General features: G+C 45.4%; 1 protein-coding gene across 1 annotated transcript in view; it reads left to right on the top strand.

The window, feature by feature from the left end:
• The window catches only part of Gpat4 (glycerol-3-phosphate acyltransferase 4), a 37,640-nt gene extending 26,331 nt beyond the window's left edge, over positions 1-11,309 (top strand). The window contains exons 4-13 of the mRNA XM_059244877.1: positions 592-892; positions 1,679-1,753; positions 2,575-2,664; positions 2,776-2,869; positions 3,370-3,485; positions 3,846-3,901; positions 4,602-4,687; positions 9,380-9,508; positions 9,589-9,668; positions 10,339-11,309. Coding sequence (XP_059100860.1) covers positions 592-892; positions 1,679-1,753; positions 2,575-2,664; positions 2,776-2,869; positions 3,370-3,485; positions 3,846-3,901; positions 4,602-4,687; positions 9,380-9,508; positions 9,589-9,668; positions 10,339-10,447 — 1,136 coding nt within the window. The 3' untranslated portion in view covers positions 10,448-11,309. The remainder of the gene's footprint in view (positions 1-591; positions 893-1,678; positions 1,754-2,574; positions 2,665-2,775; positions 2,870-3,369; positions 3,486-3,845; positions 3,902-4,601; positions 4,688-9,379; positions 9,509-9,588; positions 9,669-10,338) is intronic.
• The last annotated feature ends 1,077 nt before the right edge of the window (positions 11,310-12,386 follow it).

Genomic DNA, 12,386 nt, shown 5'->3' with positions numbered 1-12,386 from the left:
CCCAGAGCAAGTATAGTGCTGCTCTGTTCAGGGACAGCAGTGCCATGACCTAATCCCATGAGCTAATCTCTTCCATTCCAGGTTTGTTTGTTTAAGGACAGGGGTCTATCTATCCCGGCTGGCCTCAAACTCACAGAGATTTGATTGCCTATGCCTCCTGAGTGTTAGGATTAAAGGCATTTACTACTACACCTGTTGATTTTCATTCTTTGATAGTTTTATACAAGTATAAATTTTAATTCTTTTCACCCCCCATTCCCCTTACTTTCTTACTTTCTTCTGCAGAAACCCTTCTTTTTCCCGCCTATTTTTATGCCCTTTTTTGTGTGTAAGTGACTCACTTAGTTTAAATAAATAAGTACACACACGAGTGTGGAAGATACGTATCGGAGCGTGGTAGACCCAACCCCTTAAAGCCCCCACACTTCTCAGTACTGTTGTATTGAGAGCTACCTCTTTCTGCTCATGAAACTTTGGAGAGCATATCCAGCCCACATCCAAACCACGGCACATGTATCCTTTCAAACACATGTTCCTTGTAGCATGCCACTTGACAAGGGATATTGTTTTGTTTTGTTTTGTTTTTTTCAGGAATCATTGCAAAAGATCCCACTTCTCTGGAAGAAGAAATCAAAGAAATTCGTCGAAGTGGTAGTAACAAGGCTCTGGATAAGACACCAGAGTTTGAGCTCTCTGACATTTTCTACTTTTGCCGAAAAGGAATGGAGACTATTATGGATGACGAAGTGACAAAGAGATTTTCCGCAGAGGAGTTGGAGTCCTGGAACTTGCTGAGCCGAACCAATTACAATTTCCAATATATAAGCCTACGGCTTACCATCCTCTGGGGGTTAGGAGTGCTGATTCGGTATTGCTTCCTTCTGCCACTCAGGTGAGGCTGGGCCTTGAGGCCAGTGTGACTGCTCTGCCTGTGCATGGCTTCCCCACCTCACTTTGCCTTGCTTCCCGTTTATAAAGCAGGGTAGTATTTTTTTCAGGGCTAGTCCGTTTTACTCTGTGGAAGGGCACAGTGGGGACTATCCCTTTAAGCCCTCAATTCTTTACATATCAGACAGAAATAGATTTCTCTCTTTCTTTCTTTTTCGTGTGTGTACTTTTTTTTTTTTGAGCTGGCCTGGAACTCACAGAGATCTACCTGCCTCTGCCTCCTGAGTACTGGGATTAAAGGTGTGTGCCAAGCACCACACCCAGCTAATAGTAGGATTTCTTACGACTGTTTGCTTGTTGGGGGGACTGAACACAGGGCAGAGAACATCATATACTTCCTGGCCTCTCTTTCCTAGGCATAGCCTTTCCTGAAACTTGCCTCCCTGCTCCAGAAGCAGGGTTGATCTCTGTTTCTCTGTGCCCTTCTGTTTGTCTCGCCAGATGCTGGAACCTCCCAACTCGACCTCCTTTTTGACAGAGATTTTACTTCTGCCAGGGTGTTTGTTCAGCTTAAGCAAGATCAGACAGGTGTTGGGTGTAGCAACTGCCTAATGCTGAAGAGAGAGTTTACTGTCTATTTGGAATTGCAGTCATTCCTCAATACAAATGGTTTCTCACATTTTCAGAGGAAGCTCTTGTCAGTTCTTACGTGTGGTTTTCATGATTCCTGCCTTTGTCTTCACACAGTCACTAAATAACTGTTTGGTTTACTATATTTTCCTTCTTACAGGATTGCTCTGGCATTCACAGGGATTAGCCTCTTGGTAGTGGGTACTACCATGGTTGGATACCTGCCAAATGGGAGGTGAGTGGGGTGAACTCATGTGTCAGCAGCTTGCTCTGAGCATGGTGACTGACAGTGGAGGCAACCACAGCTTTGGATCAACACAGTCCTTGAGTCTTAGGTGGTTCAAATAACCCACAATGACAGTGGTATCTTAGTAAATGGCTTTTGTTTTGTAACTGATAGGAGATAGTAGCTGTGTGTACTTCCTTCCTGCAATCCAGCCCTCACCACCTTCCCACTTTAGAGTAAAAAAAGGTAGATACCACAAAGGAGGCTCAGGTATTCACAGATTTTTATAGCATGTTGTTTGGTTTTGCTGGGGATCAAAACCAGGACCCTATATGCAGGGCAAATTCTCTGTTGCTGCTGTACCTTGAATCTTTAGATGTTTAATTGCATGGTTCTGCTAGCTCCATAAGTTGACAAATAACTTAGAGTGTAAGTAGATTTTTCTTTCTCCCCACCACCCTTCTTTCTTAAGGAAACTTTACTCCCTTAGGGAAGTTCTGGGGGCCCATAGGTACTGATTGAGCTGGGGCTGGTAAAGAGGTTGTACCTGCTATGGGTGGTGAGTTGGGGGACAGGAATCTAAGAAACCTTGGCTTGTCTATGCTGGGAATTCTTGGCCTACAGATTGTCAACCACTAACAGGTGAATGTCATCAAGTCTCATTGCATTTCTTCAATTGCGTGTGGCTATAAAAATGTTAAATAACACATTTGCAGGTTTTACCATGTGTGCTAATATTTCTACAAGTACTTTGTGCACTGTTAAATAGTTGGAGCTAGCAACTTGTCCTGTCTTCATACACAAACACCTCAGCTGTCCTGTTGTTGCAGGTTTAAGGAGTTTTTGAGTAAACATGTCCATTTAATGTGCTACCGCATCTGTGTGCGAGCCCTGACAGCCATCATTACTTACCACAACAGGTGAGGGAACTTTATCGTAACATTTGTCTAGAGCTAGTGATGCTTGTGAGGTGTGTTCCAGACGAGTTGATTCGTGCCATTTTTATTGCTCTGCATATATTTTATACCCAGGAAAAACAGACCAAGAAATGGTGGCATCTGTGTGGCTAATCATACATCTCCCATTGATGTGATTATCTTGGCCAGCGATGGCTACTATGCCATGGTATGAAGCCTCTTTTTATGGTTTTCTGATCAGGACTAGGAGATCTCTAGGCCCTCCATAGGAAACTTCCTTGATTAAGGGTTCACACATGTGAACATGTTTTTGTGTGTAGGTCCCAACTTAAGAGGGTCACCCTAGGCCTGGATAGAAGCTGTTCTGAGTAGAGTGATTGAGAGTATGGCTGGGGATTGTGTCTTATGTCCTTAGTCTGAGGAGATTACAAGAAAAGGGAGTCTTGAGAAAGCGAGGTGAGAGGCATTGAGAATACCTGAGAGGGCCATTTTTAAAGTTACTCTTCTTTATGTGTTTAACTGGAATAGCCTCTGGCACTGATGCCTAAAGGGGACTTCAGAATCAGAAGAGCCTAAATAGTGGTTTCTTGATAGTGAGAAACTTAAAATTATGAAATATTAACAAGGAGAGGCTGGGATGTGTATTTTGTGGGGTTGGGATTTGTGTAAGGATGTATTCACTAATTATTCCTCTCTGTCTGAGATTAGGTGGGGCAGGTGCACGGGGGCCTTATGGGTGTAATTCAGAGAGCCATGGTGAAAGCCTGCCCACATGTCTGGTTTGAGCGTTCTGAAGTTAAAGATCGCCACCTGGTGGCTAAGAGGTAAATGGGCAAAATGATATTCTATTGGTCTAGTTAGGAAGTAAACAGAAAATATTTTCAGGGTAGTTATCCCTTTATAATGAGCCTATACAGTTGTAATAAAGTTTTAGGACATCTAAAAAGGATATAAATAAACCCAGTATTATTTACCAAGTTATTTATGTTTTCATTATATCCTTCCCAATAAACAACTTAGGAACTACTATTTCTTGTTTGTTTTGGGTGGTGCTGGGTAGAGCATTGTATATGCTGGGCAAATGGTCCATTACTGAGATATACAGACTGCAAGCCAAAAAACTTTCATTGCTATTTGCAACCTATAAGGTCATTGACTCCTCCATTTTTTTCTGTATCCTAAAGACTGACTGAGCACGTACAAGATAAAAGTAAGCTGCCCATCCTCATCTTCCCAGAAGGTACAAAGTGATGGGAGTGGGAGACCAGGCCCTGAGCCCTGGGGACCTCTGGGGAGGGAGACGAGACCCTGAGCCTCGGGGACCTCTGGGGAGAGAGACCAGGCCCTGAGCCTCGGGGACCTCTGGGGAGATAGACCGGGTCCTGAGCCCTGGGGACCTCTGGGGAGGGAGACCAGGCCCTGAGCCTCGGGGACCTCTGGAGAGGGAGACCAGGCCCTGAGCCTCGGGGACCTCTGGGGAGGGAGACCAGGCCCTGAGCCCCGGGGACCTCTGGGGAGGGAGACCAGGCCCTGAGCCCTGGGGACCTCTGGAGAGGGAGACCAGGCCCTGAGCCCTGGGTAGTACTGGGGGCTTTTAGCATGGGAGACTGACAACTTGGGTCCATTCATAAGTTTGGTCAAGTTTGATAGTGTGTACCCCACTGGTGCAGGATCCTTTCTGTGATACTGCTGACAGGTGGCTTTCCAGCCTCTCGTAGAGTACTCCCTCAGTCTGCTTGGCATCCCTGCTCTATACCTAAGTCTGGGACAGTGGCCTGAGAGAGGAGAAAAGGAATAAAGATTGCATTTATCCAGTCCCTTAGTGTGCATTCATCATTTGGGTGATGGTTGGTTTATGCTGTTGGAGGATTATTTTTAGTGCTAAAGAAACACTGGGTAGAAGTCCAGAAAGGAAGGGTTTCCTCTTGCCTGTGTTTTAGGAACCTGCATCAATAACACATCCGTGATGATGTTCAAAAAGGGAAGCTTTGAAATTGGAGCCACTGTTTACCCTGTTGCTATCAAGGTATATGACCTCTGAGCCAGCTCGAATGCACAGGAGGGAGGTGGGAATTGGTGAACTAGTTGGGGCTGCTCCTCTTTCTCCACAGTACTGCCAGGCCATGTGGGCAGAGCAGTAGAAGAGGATGCTGGTGGGATGCATAGGGATGTGGGATGTGGGAGAAGAACAGCTACCAGGTTCTGTAAACAGAAACTGCATAAGCTCTGTAGTTGCGTCCTCGCTACTTTGTTGAAGTCTAAGGCACTCTGCACAGGTAACTTCCAGGAGCAGTGGAGGGGTTGTAAGCTGGACTTGTGCAGTGGGTAGAGAGGAGAGAATGGATGGATCCTCATTAGACTACGTGCAGCTAAGCACCCCACTGCGTTGCATTTCAGTGTCCTCATTCCAGTGATGATGGAATGGATCCTGGGAGCATCTCCACTCTTGTTTCTACCCTTCAGGAAGGAACTTGTCCTTCTAACCAACCCCTTAGACTCCCTGGAAACATGGGATGGTTCAACCGGTCAGCTTCCCTGTATTCCTCAATCCCGTCATCCCCCTTATAACCTAGTGCAGATCTGTATTATTTCTAAAAGAATCTAGACCTCATGGTATTACTCCCCAAATAGTTTGTTTTCAGTAATGTCAACGTACTTAGGCTGACATTTTAGAGCAGGGTCAGAAGTTGTGAACAACTCAGTTTAGCCCCTGCCTTTTCAGTGTCTGTTTGCAGAGTGTTGTAGAAATGTATCCCACTTGATTTTCAGCTTGCCAGCACAAATCCTGGATAGGTAGACAGCACCTTCTATTAGCTAAGCAGAACACCAGGCCTGCTAATAACTGAATATTGGCTGCAGGCTCGCTGATGGACAGGCCTGGTTGGCCTAGCCATAGGTGGTGGATGACATGCCAAGGAATAGTCCTTAGCAGGGTCTGCTATGAAAGTATAGAGTGGAGTCTACATCCCACCTGTATTAGGGTTTTCTAGAGGAACAGAACCAATTGAATGAATATATATATATATATACACACACACACACACACATACATACATATATGTGTATATATATTCATATATGTGTATATATATTCATATATGTGTATATATATACATATATGTATACACACACGCACGCATGCATGCACATTGGAGGTTTTTGTTCTTTTTTGGGGACCTGCCACCCAGCTCCCAAATAAATCACACACAGAGGCTTATTATTACTTATGAATGCCCCAGCCTTAGCTTGGCCTAGTTTCTCACCAGCTTTCCTTATGTTAACTTATCCCATCTACCTTTTGCCTCTAGGCTTTTCCGGTTCTCTGACTTCTATAAGTCTTACTCCGTGGCTCGATGTGTAGCTGGGTGGCTGGCCCCTCGAGTCCTCTTTCTCTGGCTCCTAGCTCTCCAATCTCTCTTCCCAGATTTCTCCTATATATACTCTCTGCCTGCCAGCCCTGCCTGTCCTTTCTCCTGCCTTGCTATTGGCCAGTTCTTTATTAGACCATCAGGTGTTTTAGACAGGCACAGTAACACAGCTTTACAGAGTTAAACAAATGCAACATAAACAAAAGTAACACACCTTAAAATATTCTACTACATAGATATATATGAGATTTATTAGAGTAGCTTACAGGCTGTGTGTGGCCCAGCTAATCCAGCAGTGGCTATCTTCCAGCAGAACATCCAAGAATCTAGTAGTTGTTCAGTCCACAAGGCTGATGTCTTTGGTGGTCTTCAATATATGCCAGAATCCTGAAGAAGTAGGCTTTAATGTCAGTGAAGGAATGGACTTGACAGTAAAAGTGATGGCAAGCAGGCAAAGAGAGCAACCTTCATTCTTCCAGGTCCTTGATACAGGCTGCCACTAGAAGGTGTGGCCCAGATTAAAGGTAGATCTTCCCACATAAAAAGATCCAGATTAAAAGTGGATCTTCCCACCTCAAGTGGTTCAGTTAAGAAAAAAAAAAATCCCTCACAGATGTACCCAGCCCCTTAGGTTTTAGTTAATTTCAGATGTGTAAATTAACAACCAAGAATAGCCATCACACCACCAGTGTCCTCCTACAGTCTAGCATAATCGTGTGTAGGGGTACTGTATCAACTGTGTTTGGTGAGCTACCAGCCTTCTTTTTCCCCTCACTGTGTTAGCTCCTATAGCATCACCTGGGGGATGGTTAAAAGATTGGTATTCCTCATGCCAAATTCTAAATGTCATTTTATCAAGGCCCTGGGTGATAGATCCTTAGAGTACTGGTCAGGGAATCACATTGGTAACCCTCTGCTGTGCAGCATGGCTCTCATCCATTGTGAAGCATGGAATCTAGAGTTAGGACTTCTCTGTAAAATAAGATGCATGTAAATTTTCTTCCTGTTCACATATCACAAACTTAAGTTCTGCAGATAGTTTCTAGTTTTTTTTTTTTTTTTTTTTTGGTTTTTTTTGAAGTTCTATTGATATCTGAACTTGGGTAACCTCAGCAGTGACAATGCTTTTATCATATTTCTACAATCACAAGTCACTGATTTTGAGAATGTTAATTGTTATTTTGAACTTTTGTCTTGCCTTGCTTTGCTGTGGTGTCTGCCTGGCATGGAAAGAGAGTCAGTCCTCAACAGAGAAGTTGATCCCTTATTCCTACTACAACTTCTACTCATGTGCTTATAACAAAAGAGTCTGTTTTATGTTTTGAAATAGGCTCTCCCTGTGTTACTGAGGCTGGTCTCAAGCTCCCAGGCTCAAAATCATCCTTTTACCTCAGTTTTCCAGGTAGCTGGGATGACAGGTGTACTCCAGTATGTCTGGCTAGCTGCATTATCTTTGTAATCTTATACTATAGGTTAGTTTTAGATTTTCATTCTCCCTTGTTTCTTACTGATATTAAAAAATTCACTTGCTATTTTTTTACAAAATGATTTATCTTTATTTTATGTGCATTGGTTTTACTTGCATGTATGTATGTGTGAGGGTGTAGGATCTCCTGGAACTGGAATTATAGACAGTTGTGAGCTGCCATGTTGGTGCTGGGAATCAAACCTGGGTCCTCTGGAAGTTCTTAACCACTGAGCCATCTCTCCAGCCCCTGCTGTTGCTATTTTTAAAGTTTATGTATGTGAGTGTTTTGTCGGCATGCATCTGTACACAACTTATGTACCTGGTGCGTAAGGAAACCAGAAGAGAATATCAGAACCCCTGGAACCAGAGTTACAGATGGCTGTGAGCTGACATGTAGGTGCTGGGAATTGAACCAGGGTCCCCTGGAAGAGCGGCCAGTGTTCTTAACCACTGAGCCATCCCCTCTCGCTCCCCTTAGTGGTATTTAAGGTGCATTCATTAAAGTGTTAAGTTTCTATTTTTATTGTTAGGACTTAATCTCAACATAGTTGTTCAGTTTTTATTCTGAAATCATAAACTTAGGCTGGGAAGGCCTACAAGATTGGACACTTGAAACCCCATCCTCCAACACACAAATCTCCATGACAGTACTCTACAGGCATCCTTCTACCAGGGAAGGCAACAGTGGTGGTACCTTGGTCCTGGGGGATAACTCTTGAAGTTCTTCTGTTTATCCATTCTCCATACTGACCTGTCGCGGTGTGATTCTGCAGTCAGTGCACTGCCTCCTTATCTGTCTCTTCAGACATTTGGTAGCAGCCGCTCTTGCTCTGTGCTCAGGCAGCCTTCTCAAGGACTCGGCTCTTCCTGTTACTTCTCCTATACCTTCCCTCTGCACTTTCCTACTGTGGTCTAATAGTTCAGTAGCTGCAATCATTTTTCTCACAAAACACCTTGAAAACAGCCTTTTCGCTCCACTAAAATCATTGATAAACCCAAGTACCTAATACACTTGCCTTGTTGAGACCTCATGAGAGTAAAGGATGTGGACCCATTTGCTAGTGGATACTGGTGATTTAATTAGCAGAAATTTTCTGCCCAAACAGAAATTCACTTTGTTAGAATTGTAAATATGTGGGCTGGAGAGATGGCTCAGAGGTTAAGAACAGTGGCTGTTCTTCCAGAGGTCCTGAGTTCAATTCCCAGCAACCACATGGTGGCTCACAACCATGTGTAATGACTGCGCTTCCAGAGGTCCTGAGTTCAATTCCCAGCAACTACATGATGGCTCACAACCATCTGTAATGAGATCTGGCGCCCTCTTCTGTATACATAATAAATAAATAAATCTTTTGAAAAAAAAAAAAGAATTGTAAATATGCAAATTGTATTTGCAATACTTAAGTTTTAATATAGTATGTTGCAAGCTTTCCAAGTGTATGTATGAAGGTTTATATATACTTTATGTACATAAGTATGTGCCTTGATGTTTAAAATAGGCCTCATAAAAGGAAAGAATGCATGAAGCAAGCACAGTGGACTGTTGGTAATTATTGAACCTAGGAAATGAGTGAGTGATAGTGTGTTATCCTGCATTCTGTTTTTGGATTGTCTGAAACTTACATGTTCCTTGTGAGTGCAAGATGAGGCTATCTGAGGCAGGAGCTGTTTGGGTGTGATGGTCAGGAAAGACCTCCCTGATGGCTTGAGTTGAATCTGGAGGGCTGGAGGTCAGACTCCATGGCTTTAGAGCCACTTTAGCAGTATTTACTTGGGGCTAGGAGTACTCCTAACCTGGATCCCTGCCCCTGTGGACCCTTCACCAAGCACTGGTCAGAGCTGCTTCTGTAGTCCTTATATCCAGTCTCCTCTCCTTTTACAGTATGACCCTCAGTTTGGCGATGCCTTCTGGAATAGCAGCAAGTATGGAATGGTGACGTACTTGCTTAGAATGATGACCAGTTGGGCCATTGTCTGCAGTGTTTGGTACCTGCCGCCTATGACCAGAGAGGTAGGTGTCTCTAGTCCTCCAGTGTAAGTGTGCTGTGGGGTTCAGAGTCTGGCAGTGTTCTCATTCATTCTTCGTTACAGAAAGATGAAGATGCTGTGCAGTTTGCTAACAGGGTGAAGTCTGCCATTGCCCGGCAAGGAGGACTGGTAGACCTTCTATGGTGAGTAGAGCTGATTCCAGAAAATAAGCACCTCTGAGGCAAAGGGCTTCCTCCCTGGCACAGAATGAAACTTGCCCTAGAGAAGGAATGGCCAGACTCCTTTTCCCTAGTTCCAGCCAATAATGCCAGCACTCTGTTGTCCTCAGGAACATGGAATTGTGGACCTTTGCCCAGTCTGTTCAGGCTTCCTGACAGTTTGTACCTCTAGGTAGAGATGACCTGACTCCATTTGGAAACTTCCGAATTTCCTCTGTTGTCTGTATACTACTAGTCTTTGAAAAGTAGACATTTCCTTTACTACATTATCTTGCCTTATCTCCTAGCACAGGAGGTGGCACACTTTTTCTGTACAGTTTTATAGGTCTCTGGCAACCACTTATCTGTGCCATTTGTAGTATAAAAGCAACCAGAGAGAATACAGGAACAAGTAGTCATGGCTGTGTCCCATTGAAACGTCTTTACAAGAACAGACGTGAGGCAGGGTGTGAGCTTTTGTCCATGAGTCTGAATTAACCCCTAGTGTCTGCAGTAGTTCAAGTCAAGGTAAACAGGAGCTTGCTCCATGTTTCCTGTCAGATCTTCCTTGGATTTGAACCATAGAACGCGTCTGTCATACAGCAGAACTGACCAGTCGTCTTCTCTGCTGCTATATTAGCCTTTGTCTTTTCAGGGATGGTGGATTGAAGAGAGAAAAGGTGAAGGACACATTCAAGGAGGAGCAGCAGAAACTGTATAGCAAGATGATTGTCGGTAACCACGAGGACCGGAGCCGGTCCTGAGGCTCTGCCTGGCACTGGCTGGAGCCGCCACCTCTCAATCCTGACAAGTGAGCCAGCTGGAGTTGCTGCCACAACCTCTCCCACCATCCCCGCCACCCACTGCTGCATCTTCCAGACTCTGGCCCTCAGGCTGTTCTGGACTCCAGGACTCCTGAATTCTTCAGAGCCCCGTGTACTGCCTGCTGCCCTCTACCCAGAATGCTGCTGGCTGGGGCTCCCCGGGACAAATGCCTCTTGTTCCTTTATAGTAAGCCTCTAAGAGGAATGCCATTAAAGCAGATCTGTTGTGTGCTAGCTGGTGGGAAGGCGGGCCCCATTCTTGCCATGAGAGAATGTTGGTGTTACTGTGTAGGGACATCTACATGCTGGGGAAAGTCAGAAGAGACACTGCCGAGGCAGGTGTCTAAACAGCCTCCAGCCTTGGGGCTTTTAGATGGGACAGAAAGAAAACTGTCTACAGGAGTGTTCATTCCGTTCAGCAGATGGAGTCCTACATTCATAAGTCATGTGTTCCTGCTTACGAAGATCACCAGAGGAGATAGGAAGAAGCCAGTGGGCCCCTGGCCAGCTAGCCCCAGGAGTCTTTGAGTCGGACTCCAGGCTGAGCCTGAGTCCCCCACATGACTTGTGTGTTTACTATTTCTCAGTTTCCCTGTCTGTTACATGGAATTGCAGAAGGTGATGATAACCTACCTCACAGGGTTGTTGTGGGGGTTCCAGTGCTAGTATATGTGAAGGAAATGGATGCTGGTCCACAGGGATGGCTTCATAGAACATGGCAGGACGAAAAGTCAGAGCTCACAGCTGCTGCCCAGGATTTTAAACTTGTTTTGTGAGTAAATAAAACTGGATGGTAAATGAATTTAGGGACCTTGACTTCACTCCCCGAGAAACGTATTTCTTGCTGGGTAACAACTGTGATACTTGAAAATTACCCTGGACGGCAGGGCCTGGACGTAACTCTGCAGTGAGGATAGTACTGCTCAGGAGGGGCAGACTCTCGGGTGTTTCCACATCTCCGTTTCTAGCTTTCTCCCAGATGAGAGCCATGAAAAGCCGTTGATGAGGTTAGAGAGAGGCCCTGTTGGTGGCATTCGGGATCTGAGGGATTGGGGAAGGCTTGATGAGGGAGCAGAAGTGGTGGGAAGAACTCATGAGTTCGGCAGGAGGGGTGGGAACCAGTGTGCACCCATGGCTGGAGGAGAAATAGCAGGCCTGCAAACCACCCATCAGCCACTGGGGACATCCAGTCAGCCACTCCGTGGTTACTTCCGAGGTCCACCAATTCTTGAGTTCCTCCAAAGGAAGATTACCTTCCTACCCACACACCATTGTTCCACAATGGCAGTCATGGCACTTTTCACAATGTTGTAGATACCCCAAGTCTGGGATGCGAGGCCGTTCTGGGAGGGCAGCCTGGCTCCCAAGGCTATGAACTGATGCCACTCGGATGCTTGAGGACCGTGTGGTGTCCTACCTTCCTGTCACCTACAGCCTCCCGTTCCCTCCTGCCTGCTCCGTTCCCAGTGGAAAACACTTCAAATAAAAACACCTACAACTGTAAGAACAGCCTCTTGGGAGCTATTTTACAAATGTTCAAAAATGAAAAGCGGGTTTTGGCTTATGTAGAGTGTAGTATTTCAGTGCTGTCCTTTAAAACGGTCTAGGGTCAGGCATCCTTTGAAACTGCTGCTCCTGGTTTGACCCTGCGATCTGTGTGGAGAGTTTTCACTGGCTCACTTCCCCCTCACCCATGACACAGCAGGTACCAGTGAGGAGACGGTTGTGCATCTTTCCTCAGCACTTGCTCCAGGCACTGCTCTGCTGCTGACCATTTGTGACTGGGTCCTGCAGGTTCCCAGTTACCTGCAAGCCAGAGATTTGGTATGGGGTTGGCCTTACGTGATACAAACTAGGCCCCAAGGACAGCCTGAATACT

The sequence above is a fragment of the Peromyscus eremicus genome, chromosome 17 (assembly GCF_949786415.1).
Source record: "Peromyscus eremicus chromosome 17, PerEre_H2_v1, whole genome shotgun sequence".
Lineage (NCBI taxonomy): Eukaryota > Metazoa > Chordata > Mammalia > Rodentia > Cricetidae > Peromyscus > Peromyscus eremicus.
The sequence above is the reverse complement of the archived record's forward strand: the minus strand, read 5'-3'. Positions and strand labels throughout refer to the sequence as shown.